Here is a 12,725-nt window from a genome sequence, read left to right on the forward strand (position 1 = left end):
TTAATAAATTCTCTATTGGAATCCTAACTCCAGTGATTCACTAGGTGATTATTATTGCTTTTGTTATTTAATGAAGCTACTGCTTTTATAATGGAACAATTCAGAAATTGGTTATTGAACTAATATTAAATGCTCAAAAAATGTTGGCTATTACTATTATTTCAATTATTCTTGAATGCAATAGTTTCTTGAAGTCCTTTCCTTTCCTTTAAAAGAGACTTAATTTTTTGAGCAGTTTTAGGTTTACAGCAAAACTGAGTAGGAAGTACAGCGAGTTCCCATTACCTTCTGCCCCCAAATACACACAACCTAACCCCCCACTATCAATATCCAGTACCAGAGTGGTACGTTTGTTACAGTCACTGAAGCTACATTGACATGTCATTACTACTGAAAGTCCATAGTTTACACAACGGTTCACTCTTGGTGTTGTACATTCTATGGGTTTTGACAAATGTATAATGACATGTATCCCTCATAATAATATCACACAGAATAATGTCACTCCCCTAAAAATCCACTGTGCTCCACTTTCCATCCTTACCACCCTTTGAACCCTGGCAACTGTTAATCTTTTTATTCTCTTTGAGTTTTCCCTTTTCCAGAGTATTGTATAGTTGCAATCACACCAAATGTAGCCTTTGCATATTGGCTTCTTTCACTTAGTGATATGCATTTCGGGTTAATCCTCATCTCTTTATGGCTTGATAGCCCATTACTTTTAAGGGCTGTATAATATTCCACTGTCTGGATGAACCACAGTTGATTTACCCATTCACTTTCTGAAGGCATCTTGATTGCTTCCAAATTTAGGCTATTATGAATAAAGCTGCTATAAACATCTATGTGCAGGCCTTTGTGTGGACATATATCTTAAACTCTTTTGGGTAAATACCAAAGAGTATGAATGTTAGATTATATGGTAAGAGTATGTTTAGTTTTGTAAGAAACTGAGACACTGTCTTCCACAGTGGTTGTATCATTTTCCATTCCCACCAGCAATGAATGAGAATTCTTGTTCTACACCCTTGCCAGCATTTGGTTTTGTTAGTGTTTTGGATGTTGGTCATTCTAACAGGTGTATAGTGGCATCTTGTTGTTTTAATTTGCTATTCCCTAATGACATATTATGTGTTTTTTTAAATTTTTATTTTATATTGGAGTATAGTTGATTTATAATGTTGTGTTGACATATGATGTTAAGCATCTTTTCCCATACTTATTTGCCATCTGTAGATCTTCTCTGGTGATGTGTCTGTTTACATGTTTTGTCCATTTCTCAGTTAGATTGTTCATTTTCTTACTGTTGAGTTTTAAATTCTTTGTATATTTTGGGTTTTCCTTTTTCAAAGATGCAGAATGCTTTTGTCCTTAAAAGAAATATTATACGGACTCTCAACGTGTAAAAAGCAGAGCTACTCTGGCTGACCTCCTAACCATGCCACACTTGTCACTACACCCCAAGACATCCTCCTTAAATTTGGCATAGAAATTCACAAGTTGATGCTGTTCAAAAAAACTTAAGACTACTGAAGTCTGACCAGCAATGCAGTGAAATTAACTTACCTGACTAATACAAATGTTTTCATACTCTTCCACCAGGTCAAAAACTGTAGTTGAAGAGTGCCTCAAAAAAGACTGCAGGAAATCAGAAAACATACTCATGGATGCTAGAACACAATAAAAAGAAAAGGAACAGAAAGAGTTAAACGACATACTTCTAGGTAATTCTGTTTGTTTTAAAAACTTAAAAACATAGCTACAAATCCTTTTTTTTAACTGCTGTATTTTTAAAAATATATAATTGTGGTAAAATACATGTACCAAAATTTACCATTTTAACCATTTTTAAGCATACAGTTCAGTAGCAGTAAGTACATACACAGTGCTGTGCTACCATCACCACCATGGGACCACAGAACTCTGCATTTTGCAAAACTAAACTCAGGATAGCCAAGGCAATCCTGAGAAAAAACAAAGCAGGAGGCATCACACTTCCTGATTTCAAACTACACTACAAAGCTATAGTATTCAAAACAGTACTGGCATAAAAATAGACACATAAACCAATGGAAAAGAATGGAGAGTCCAGAAATAAACTCCCACATATATGGTCAATTAATATTTGACAAGGGAGCCAAGAATATTGAATGGGGAAAGGATAGTTTCTTTAATAAATGGTGCTGGAAAAACTGGATAACTGCATGCAGAAAAACAAACTCAGACCCCTATCTTACACCACTCATAAAAATGAACTTGAAATGAATTAAAAACTTAAATAAGACCTGAAACTGTAAAATTCCTAGAAAAAAATGTAGGGAAAAAGTTCCTTGACACTGGTCTTGGCAATACTTTTTGGATATGATACCAAAAGCACAAGCAATAAAAGCAAAAAATCAACAAGTGGGACTATATCAAACTAAAAGCCTCTATACAACTAAACAAACAATCAACAAAATGAAATGGCAACCTATGGAATGAGAGAAAATATTTGCAAACTATATATCTGATAAGAAGTTAATCTCCAAAATATATAAAGAATTCATAAAATTCAAAAACAAACAATCCGATTTAAAAATGGGCAGAGGAACTGAACAGACATTCCTCCAAAGACATACAAATGGCCAACAGGTACCTGAAAAGATGCTCAACATCGCTAATCATCAGGGAAATACAAATCAAAACTACAATGAGATATCACCTCACATCTGTTAGAATGGCTATCACCAATAACACAAGAAATAAGTGTTGGTGAAGATGTGGAGAAAAGGGAATCTTTGTGCACTACTGAGGATAATGTAAACTGGTTCAGCCACTACGGAAAACAGTATGGAGGCTCCTCAAAAAATTAAAAATAGAACTACCATATGATCCAGCAATACCACTTCTGGGTATATACTGAAAGGAAATGGAAACAGGCTTTCAAAAAGGTATCTGTACTTCCACACTTACTGCAGCATTATTCATAATAGCCAAGACAGGGAAAAAACCCAAGTGTCCATCACTGGATAAATGGATAAAGAAGTGGTATATATACAGAATATTATTCAGCCACGAGAAAGAAAGCGATCCTGCTATTTGTGACAGGATAGACCCTGGATAGACCCTGAAGGCATTAAGTAAGATAAATCTGACAGAGAGAGACAAATACTGTACTATATCACTCATGAGGAATCTAAAAAAGCCAAACTCATAGAAACAGAGAGTGGAATGGTGGTTTCCAGGGGCTAGAGGGTGGGGGAATTGAGAGATGTTGGTTAAAGGGTACAAATTTGCAGTTAGAAGATGAGTAAATTCTGGAAATCTAATGCACAGCATTGACTATAATCAATAAATCTGTATTACATAGTTGAAAGTTGCTAGGAGACTAGATCTTAAATGTTCTCACCATAGAAATGATAATTATGTGATGTGAAAGTATGATGGAGGTGTTAGCTAACACTAATAATATGCAAGTGTATCAAAGCAATATGTTGTACACCTTAAACTTACAGAATGTTGTCAATTATACCTCAAAAAAAAAAGAAAAAAAAAATCCTAAAACTATAACTCCCCATTCTCCCCTTTCCCTAGACCTTGGCAACCATTATTCTACTTTCTATGTCTATGAGTTTGACTACTCTAGATGCCTCACATATGTGGAATCACACAGTATTTGTCCCTATGCCACTGGTTTATTTCATTTAGCATAATGTCCTCAAAGTACATTCATGTTGTAGCATGTGTCTGAATTATATGCCACTGTAAGTATATACCACATTTTGTTTATCCTTCATCCATCAATGGACATTTGGGTTGCTTCTACCTTTTAGCCATTATGAATAATGGGGCTATAAACGAGGGAACACAAATCTCTTTAAAATCCTGTTTTCACTTCTTTTGGGTATATACCCAGAGGTAGAATTGCTAAATCATATGGTAACTCTATTTTTAATTTTTTGAGGAACCACCACTGTTTACCATTTCACATTCCCACCAACAATGTACAAGAGCTCCAATTTCTCCACATCCGTGCCAACATTTGTTATTTTCTGTTTGTTTGGGGTTTTTCTGTTTTTGTGGGTTTTTATCACAGTAGCCATCCTAATGGGTTCAGGTGGTGTCTCGTGGCTTTGATTTGCATTTCCTTAATGCAAATTATTACTTAATGCAACATTACTGATGTTGAGCAAATTTTCATGTGCTTATTGGCTACTTTTATATCTTCTTTGGAGAAATGTCTATTCAAGTCCTCTGTCCATTTTCAATTGAGTTGTTTGTTTTCTGTTATTGTTGAGTTGTAGGAGTTCTTTCTACATACTGAATATTAATCTCTTATGAGATATATGATTTGCAAATATATTCTCCCACGCTGTGGGTTTCCTTTTCACTCTATTGTTCTTTTGACACATATTTTGATGTAGTCCAATTTATTTTGTCTTTTGTTACCTACAAGTCTTTTAAGATTCCAAAATGTATTATTCAGTAGTCTGTTGACCATTACTACAAAACCATGAGCCAAATTTTGAAACATCTGAATTATATTTTAAGTACACCATAACAAAGTAGCTGAGAAAGTTATAATAGATACTAAAATGACATGTTTTACTCAGGGAAAATACATACACTCTACTACAATACTGTATAATATTTAAGGCCTCAGCCATGGTTCATACTAAAAATGAAATATTCTATAGATTACGTACAAAGTACTTTTGAGTCACTCAATATTTGAGTACTTATAACTGGCAAATACTACAAAGAAGCAGTGGTCACCACAGTGTTAAGAGAAGGGCTGGGGCTTCCCTGGTGGCGCAGTGGTTGAGAGTCTGCCTGCCAGTGCAGGGGACACGGGTTCGAGCCCTGGTCTGGGAAGATCCCACATGCCGCGGAGCAACTAGGCCCGTGAGCCACAATTACTGAGCCTGCGCGTCTGGAGCCTGTGCTCCACAACAAGAGAGGCCGCGATAGTGAGAGGCCCGCGCACCGCGATGAAGAGTGGCCCCCACTTGCCGCAACTAGAGAAAGCCCTCGCACAGAAACGAAGACCCAACACAGCCATAAATAAATAAATAAATAAACAACAACAACAAAAAACAAGTTTCCATACATGTGGTATCTTAAAAAAAAAAAAAAAAAAGAGAGAAGGGCTCCGAGGGCTCTGGGACTTCCCTGGTGGCGCAGTGGTTAAGAATCCGCCTGCCAGTGCAGGGGACACAGGTTCGAGCCCTGGTCCGGGAAGATCCCACATGCCGTGGAGCAACTAAGCCCATGCACCACAACGACTAAGCCTGCGCTCTAGAGCCCGCAAGCCACAACTACTGAGCCCGCATGCTGCAACTACTGAAGCCTGCGCGCCTAGAGCCCGTGCTCCATGACAAGAGTAGCCACCACAATGAGAAGCCCGCACGCTGCAACAAAGAGTAGCCCCTGCTCGACGCGACCAGAGAAACCTGCGCACAGCAACGAAGACCCAACACAGCCAAAAATAAATAAATAAATAAATAAATTTATTAGGAAAAAGAGAGAGAGAGAGAAGGGCTCTGGAATCAAACTGCTTAGTTTCAAATCCTGGTGCCATCACTTCCTAGCCAGGTGAGCTCAAACAGGTTAATCTTTTTGAGCCGCAGTTTCATTTCCCTGAAAATGGAAACAGTTACTGTATCTATTCAATGGACCATGAAAGGAGTTAGTGTTCACACAGTGGTAAGCATACTGACTAGCACTCATATATGTTAGCTTATAATGATAAAATGAAGAAGAACCTATGTCATAATGTGCAGGTACAGAGACATTAAAAGCAAATTTTTTTTCCAAAAGGGAATGGTAATAACCAACATAAAGTTAGAATAGTCACAGTACTATTTGAAGAAACAACACTAGCATCCAGGCCAAATAAAACACGTCAACAATGTCAGATAAAAATTAAACCAAAAGGAAAAGAGAAGCTCTTTCAACAGCACAAATATGGAAAGAATAAAAATATTAGAGACTAGTCTAATAACCTAACAGGCTACTTACTATTTATACTGAAAGATTTAACGGCAAAATGCCGCTCCAACTGAGAACTAACGTGAGGTTCTCAACCTTCTAGAGCTACTACATCAAATGTCATAGCCATTACCATAACTAGTTGGCTTAACAAAAAATATTTTTTAATGATGTTCAGGAATAGGAGTTAATTTCCTTGATCTTAGTAAAACGACAAGCTACTGTGTTACAAACGAAGTTTTACCAGCTTCTCCAGGATCATCCTCCCGTAACATAACAGCACTGAGAGTTACATCCTCTGTTACACTGTGGGGCTCTGTGTTTGTGAAGAGCCCTGCACGCTGTGATGAGAATGCAGCGGCCCAATTACTGTCATCCAGATTAGTTACCTGAAAAAATAAAAGGAAGATACAGAAAAGTAATACGGTTATTGCTGCTGAGTGAATAAAGACTTTAATACTATTAAAATTTTTTAAAGACCATAGGTATGTGTTTTTCACTTTTAAAAGAGAGCCATGGGGCCATTTTATTAAGGAAATCATGGCTTTTTTTTTTTTGGCCATGCCATGAGGCATGTGGGGTCTTAGTTCCCCGACAGGGATTGAACCCGTGCCCCCTGCGTTGGGAGCTTGGAGTCTTAACCATTGGACCACCAAGGAAGTCCTGGTGGGTTTTTTTTTTTTAAAAAGGCAGTATATTCCTTCTTTTTTTAAATATTTATTTATTTATTTTTGGCTGCGCTGGGTCTTCCTTGCTGCGCACAGGCTTTCTCTAGCTGCGGCGAGCGGGGGCTACTCTTCGTTGTGGTGCGCAGGCTTCTCATTGTGGTGGCTTCTTTTGTTGCAGAGCACAGGCTCTAGGCGCGCGGGCTTCAGTAGCTGTGGCATGCGGGCTCAGTAGTTGTGGCTCGCGGGCTCAGTAGTTGTGGCTCGCGGGCTCAGTAGTTGTGGCTCGCAGGCTCTAGAGCGCAAGCTTAGTAGTTGTGGTGCACAGGCTTAGTTGCTCCACAGCATGTGGGATCTTCTGGGACCAGGGATCGAACCCATGTCCCCTGTACTGGCAGGCGGATTCTTAACCACTGTGCCACCAGGGAAGTTTCAGTCCCAGCTTTTTTGTTTTCTTCTTTGTACTACTCCATACTTAAAAAAAAAAGCCAATAAAGACTCCATTTTGTAATATTTAAGCTGATATTAATAAGTAAACTAATATCAGCTTTAGTCCTATTGCTCTAGGACTAGTTCAAATCAATTTTTTAATTTTGGGAAATAGTACCGGATGAATGACCCAGTTTCTACAACAAATAAATGGTAAAGAAAAAAAGAATGATGGAGGAACTTATAGATTAAAATACTTAAGAGACATACCAAGTAAATGCAATGTGTTGAGCTTGTTTGGATTCTGATTTGAACAAACCAACTTAAAAAATCTGACACAACTGAAGAAGTATGAACACTTAATGAAATACATATTGTAATGAAAAAAGTACACATAAAATGGCTATTTGAAATGATAAAGGACTTACTCTGTGTGTGTAGGGAGGGGTAAGACGTGTTAACAATATTGTACTTACGTTAAAGAAAGCATCCTTATGTCTCAGAGATACCTACTGAAGTATTTATGGATCAAATGGTATGAAATCTGGGAACTATAATGTGGGGGAAATGCTTGTGGGTGTAGATGAAACAAGATCAGCCATATGCTGATAACTGTTGAAAGTAGGCAATAAATACATGGAGGCTTACTCTACTATTGTATTTTTGGACATATTAAAAAATAGTAATAAAAATCTTTTTTAAATTTACCTTTACTTAAAATCCAGGCATGAGCAACTATAAAAATGTACCTTTAAATCAGTCTCCCCAAGGAAAAATGCTAAAGATGGGTGCTGGGGCCCTATATATTAGTGAGGTAGTAACTATGGGCTGAGGAGAGCTTAGCTTCAGCTACCGAAGACTGATTGATAGTTTACTCCCTTCTGGATACTCATCATCATTATTATAAAGATCAAACTGAAAACCTTACACAGCAGTGATATCTTGCATTCAGAAAAATACTTTGGTCCATAACCAAATCTTCGCAGGTAGACACATGGTAAAATCAACATAGCAAATACTGTACTTCCTTCAGGGCAATCTGTATATCTAAGACCACTTCTCACAGCTGATATTAAAATTGGCAAAACAGGGACTTCCTTGGTGGTCCAGTGGTAAAGAATCTGCCTTCCAATGCAGGGGATGCGGGTTTGATCCCTGGTCAGGGAACTAAGATCCCACGTGCCACAGGGCAACTAAGCCCATGCACCACAACAACTGAGCTCTCACGCCTCAACTAGAGAGCCTGCACGCCACAACTACAGAGCCCATGCACTCTGGAGTCCGCACACCACAACTAGAGAGAGAAAACCCGCGCGCCGTAACAAAGAGACCATGCACCGTAAAAGAAAAGATCCCGCATGCCTCAACGAAAATCCTGTGCGCCCCAATTAAGACCTGAAACAGCCAAAACAATAAGGAAAATAAATATTAAAAAATAAAATAAAATAGGCAAAACAAATCAAGACAGTATCTTTGACTACAAAGTAATTTCCAAACATTTTGTAATAATCAGTACATATTTACTCTATCCTAGCCTTTAAAAGAGTAACAATTTTACTATTAATCTTGCAGTTCTGAAGCAGTAAATAATAAAACTCATCTTCTTTTGCTTAAACCCAGAAGCAGTCAATTCACTCATGTTTTTAAGAAGAATAAGAATAAACATTGCCAAAATAAACCAGTTTCATAAGCAAAGTAAAACTGTTCAATGACTAGATCACTGTTAGATATTAACACTCTAAAAATTCATAAGACTGTAATAAATATTTCTAAGATCGATTTAACCTTCTAAGACAAGGAGAGGTTTAACATGCAAAACCTCTTTTTAATAAGCCCAGAGCCAAATAAAGAGCCATTTTTATCTTGTTTTTGGAACTAAATGGGCCATAATACTCTACTACTCCAACAAAAGTCTTCCGTTTTCTTCTTCTCAGTTAGATACAATTCTTTCTTTTTCTATAGGGTATTTTAAGCACCTAGGTCAAGTCATTCTGTATCACAGTTTATAAGACATTTCTTTTGCTATTTTAACTATTGTATCACAGTGATTCCTAAAGAGTGTCTCATCTACTTCTCCCAAAATTTTCTCTTGTCTTTCCTTTAATGCTTTGTCCTTCTTCCTTATGACAGTCTTCATTGATTACTCCTGTCTTCCTTCTCTTCTATGCTTCTTGGGCTCAGCTTTTATACCAATAGCAACCAATCGGAATTGATTTATTCTGATCAGCAAACTGTCAGATTAACACATTTTGTCGGCAACTAACTGCCACTGGTGCCACAGCTTCCACCTATGACATGAGTATGTTTAAGGGTCTCAGTTTTCTGAAAGTCTTTCTAATCAAAAACTGATTTCAATTAACATAACCGAATTACTTTATGACAAGACTTCAATTCTCATTAAAAGCTTTTTAGCTAAATATCTTACGTTAATAAAAAGGAAGAAAATTTCAGCCCCATCTTTCTACATACCATAGACAGATTTCCCAAGAACCCCGAAGACTGTGTAAGCCGAGGAGACCTCCCTCCAGTTCCAAGAATGCAGAAAACATCTGGCTGCCTTAGTAAGCTTCGGTTTGTTGGAGTAACTACTAGGAAGAGATTAGTGAAAAGAATTCGAAATGCGTGAGCCTTGATCATGGAAGAAAACAAGCAAACAAACAATAAAGAATAATTTTCACTTTTCAATTATTTAGATTCTAACCAAATAAATACTTTCAATATTAACATTTCCATCATACGAAGATTCAACTTATTTTTCTAAATATGAACTTTTAGTACTACTGAGCCCACCAAGAAAAACTTTACTGCAAACAGAGATGCTTTCATTATAGCATAATTGAGCATAAAAAAAAGGGACACTAATGAGTCCATGAATTTGCCAAATTCTAATTTTATAAAGCATACTACAGTATAGAGGACATGGGCCCTGGAGTAAGCAGATTATGGTTCGAATTTTGGTTCCATTACTTACATACTTACCTAGCTATGTTATCAGCGTTAATCAACTTCTCTAAGTCTCACATTCGGTCTTGGCAAAATAGAGATAATACCTATGTCATAGTTAGTATGCATTTATGTAAAGAACAGTGACTTACACATGGTAAGAGTTCAACAAATAGTAACTGCAATCATTATTACTTGTTCTTAATTAAAGATAATTTATAAAATATAATATATATTACAGTATTAGTTGCTATTATTGTTATCATTATTAAATGCTTTAAAAGCAAAAAAAAAAATCTTACAAGGTTGTCGAAATGAGCTGGGAGTTCGGGGGATAACCTGGTCTCTTGGTGTAGTATTAGCAAAAATTTCATCTTGGGATGCCCGAACTACAGGAAAAGTTAAGAAAAGTTTTTCATGTAGAAAAGACACCATCAAAGTTAGAATGAACCATATTTACACTATTCAAAATATGTGAATACATTTTTCAAGGGCAAGGTATTTTATGGCTACCATATTTTCTATGCAGAGTGTAAATAATTCCCTCTCCCCTTTAAATTCTCAGTTATCAGTCTTAGGTTGCTACACATTGAACTAAAAGTTGTTAGTCAGATTTCAAATAATAAAAAAAATCTAATCTCAGCAGAAGCTAACCACAGTATGATGGTTAGCAGTAAAATGGAACATCCTTATTTTCAGGGAAACATGAATCTCACTGAATTTCAGCATTATACTTACGAAAGAACACATCTGGGAAGTTAAAAAAAAAAAAAAAAACTAAAACTAATGTCCATAGCATTTTATTATTATAGCTAGTGTTTAATATCTCTCATAAAAAGAAAAGTCTATAATCCTGATTCCAAACATGTTGCAATTTTTATAATCATGCTTAAAATGCAAAGGATACTTAAAACTCTTTTCTGAGCGCTCTGTTTTCGTGCAGTCCGAGTCACCTCTGCCTCCCGGATCACAGGAGATGACATCTCTCCAAAGTCACTCCTAAAATGGCATAATCAAGCTCATGTGAACGAAATGAGAATGTAGCATTTGCAAAAAAACTTTTTCATCATGATTGGACCAAAGGATCCTAAGTCAGTCAAGATGCAGATCATCCCAGTAGCCAAGTCTTTGATATTTTTGTTGATAATGCCCCTCTGGCTCCAAATCCTACTTATCCCTCAAAGTCCTGCTCAAATTTTACCTGCACAAAGACTTCTTTGACTTTCTAATACTTGTTATTTTCTCCTATGGAATTACTTTAACACGTGGAATCTAAATCTATATTATAACACTGTTTTAGATAACTGCTTCATGAAGGTAAACCTTTCCTCTTTGGATTGAGGTCCCTAAAATTGCAGGAACTCTTAAAAGGATCTTCTGTAGTTTCCAAAATACTTCAAACCATGGATACTACTATTTAAGCTGGTGACTTGGGAGGCTAAGTAAAAAAGAAATCTAGTAAATTGGAGAGAAATGATCCTTCAAGTTTTTTCTCCCCAGACTACACTAAGGGTGTCTCCTGTCTCAGCACTACTGTAGTCACCATGCCCTTGTCATTCTCTGCCCAATTTCCTAGCATGGTTTTTACAATCTGACCCCAGCTTACCAGTTCAGCCTTATATTCAGCCACAAACATCACTCCATACAAACATACACTGCATGTGACCATTCAGCTACGCTTTCATATCCTTACACCTTTGTACATGTTGCTTCTTTTACAGAGGCTTACATTTGCCCCCTTGGTCTACCTGGTGAATACTTACTCATCAAACAGCCTCCTGGAGTCTAGAGACACAAAGATCCAGGTTGGCAACTTGGTTCTTCTATTTGTTAGCTAACTAACTAACCTAACTGACCAAGTTCCTTAACCTTTTTTAGCCCCAATGTTAGGTGTAAAAAGAGGATCATAGTAGCTATCCTCACAGGATTGTTAGAAAAATTAAATTAGCTAATAATATATTTAAAGCGTTTAAGTTACCAGTGTAGGCTACTGCTACTATTCAAACACCAACTAGAAAGTATTCTCCTTTGAGAGGTCTTCCTGATACCTCCCATGACAGGGAGAGTTCATTGCTCCCCATTTCTTTTCCCACAGAGCAGTACAAAACACTTATCACTCCGCACTGCTCGGCTGTCTCCTCCACTACACATTCCCCCGAGGCCAAGAACCTTGAATAACTCATCTTTTACGCAGGTGCCTGGCATAGTGCCAGGGTCATAGAAAGAATTCAGTAACTATCTGGTGCTGGAACCTGTAATCAGAAAGTCTGGGCTGAGATCCCTGTTCCATCACTGACTGGCTCTGTGATCTCGGGCAGGTCACTCAGCATCTCGAATGCCGGGCCACCTCCTACCTCGCTCACCCCAGGAGCGAAAAATGTTGCGCGAAAGTGAGTAGGTGGCAGAGCCGCCGTGGAAACCAGGAGATTATCATTAGCCGTATCCCTTCCCGACCCAAGCGGCCTTTCTTCCATCAGATGCAGTCTCCCAGCCCGGAAAAGGAGTCCTAGGGCCAGCACCCGGGCCCTCGTCGGCTTCCTCTGGGAGTCGGGTTTCACCTGTTTCGTTCCTCCAACACCCTGGAGGGACAAGTGTCCGGGCTCGGCCGTCACCACCAAAACTGACCTGTCCATGGCTATAGCCTTCTCCCACCGAGAACCTTGCAAACTCAGTCCCAGCTTAGCCGCCGCGTTTCAGCCTTCCCGCTCTCCGGAATTA

General features: G+C 37.9%; 1 protein-coding gene across 5 annotated transcripts in view; it reads right to left on the minus strand.

Annotated features, from left to right (window-relative positions):
• Positions 1-12,725, minus strand: part of NUP107 (nucleoporin 107) — a 43,624-nt gene extending 30,899 nt beyond the window's left edge. The window contains exons 1-7 of one of the 5 annotated variants that reach the window (XM_061204614.1): positions 12,633-12,725; positions 10,915-11,006; positions 10,310-10,396; positions 9,534-9,649; positions 8,427-8,459; positions 6,215-6,359; positions 1,567-1,670 (exon numbers count right to left, since the gene is read on the minus strand). In XM_061204614.1, coding sequence (XP_061060597.1) covers positions 1,567-1,670; positions 6,215-6,359; positions 8,427-8,459; positions 9,534-9,649; positions 10,310-10,396; positions 10,915-11,006; positions 12,633-12,640 — 585 coding nt within the window. In that variant the 5' untranslated portion in view covers positions 12,641-12,725. Of the gene's footprint in view, positions 1-1,566; positions 1,671-6,214; positions 6,360-8,426; positions 8,460-9,533; positions 9,693-10,309; positions 10,397-10,914; positions 11,007-12,632 lie in introns of those variants that run through there. The other 4 variants (XM_061204613.1, XM_061204616.1, XM_061204615.1 and 1 more) reach the window with 4 other exon arrangements.

This window comes from Eubalaena glacialis, chromosome 11, assembly GCF_028564815.1.
Source record: "Eubalaena glacialis isolate mEubGla1 chromosome 11, mEubGla1.1.hap2.+ XY, whole genome shotgun sequence".
NCBI lineage: Eukaryota > Metazoa > Chordata > Mammalia > Artiodactyla > Balaenidae > Eubalaena > Eubalaena glacialis.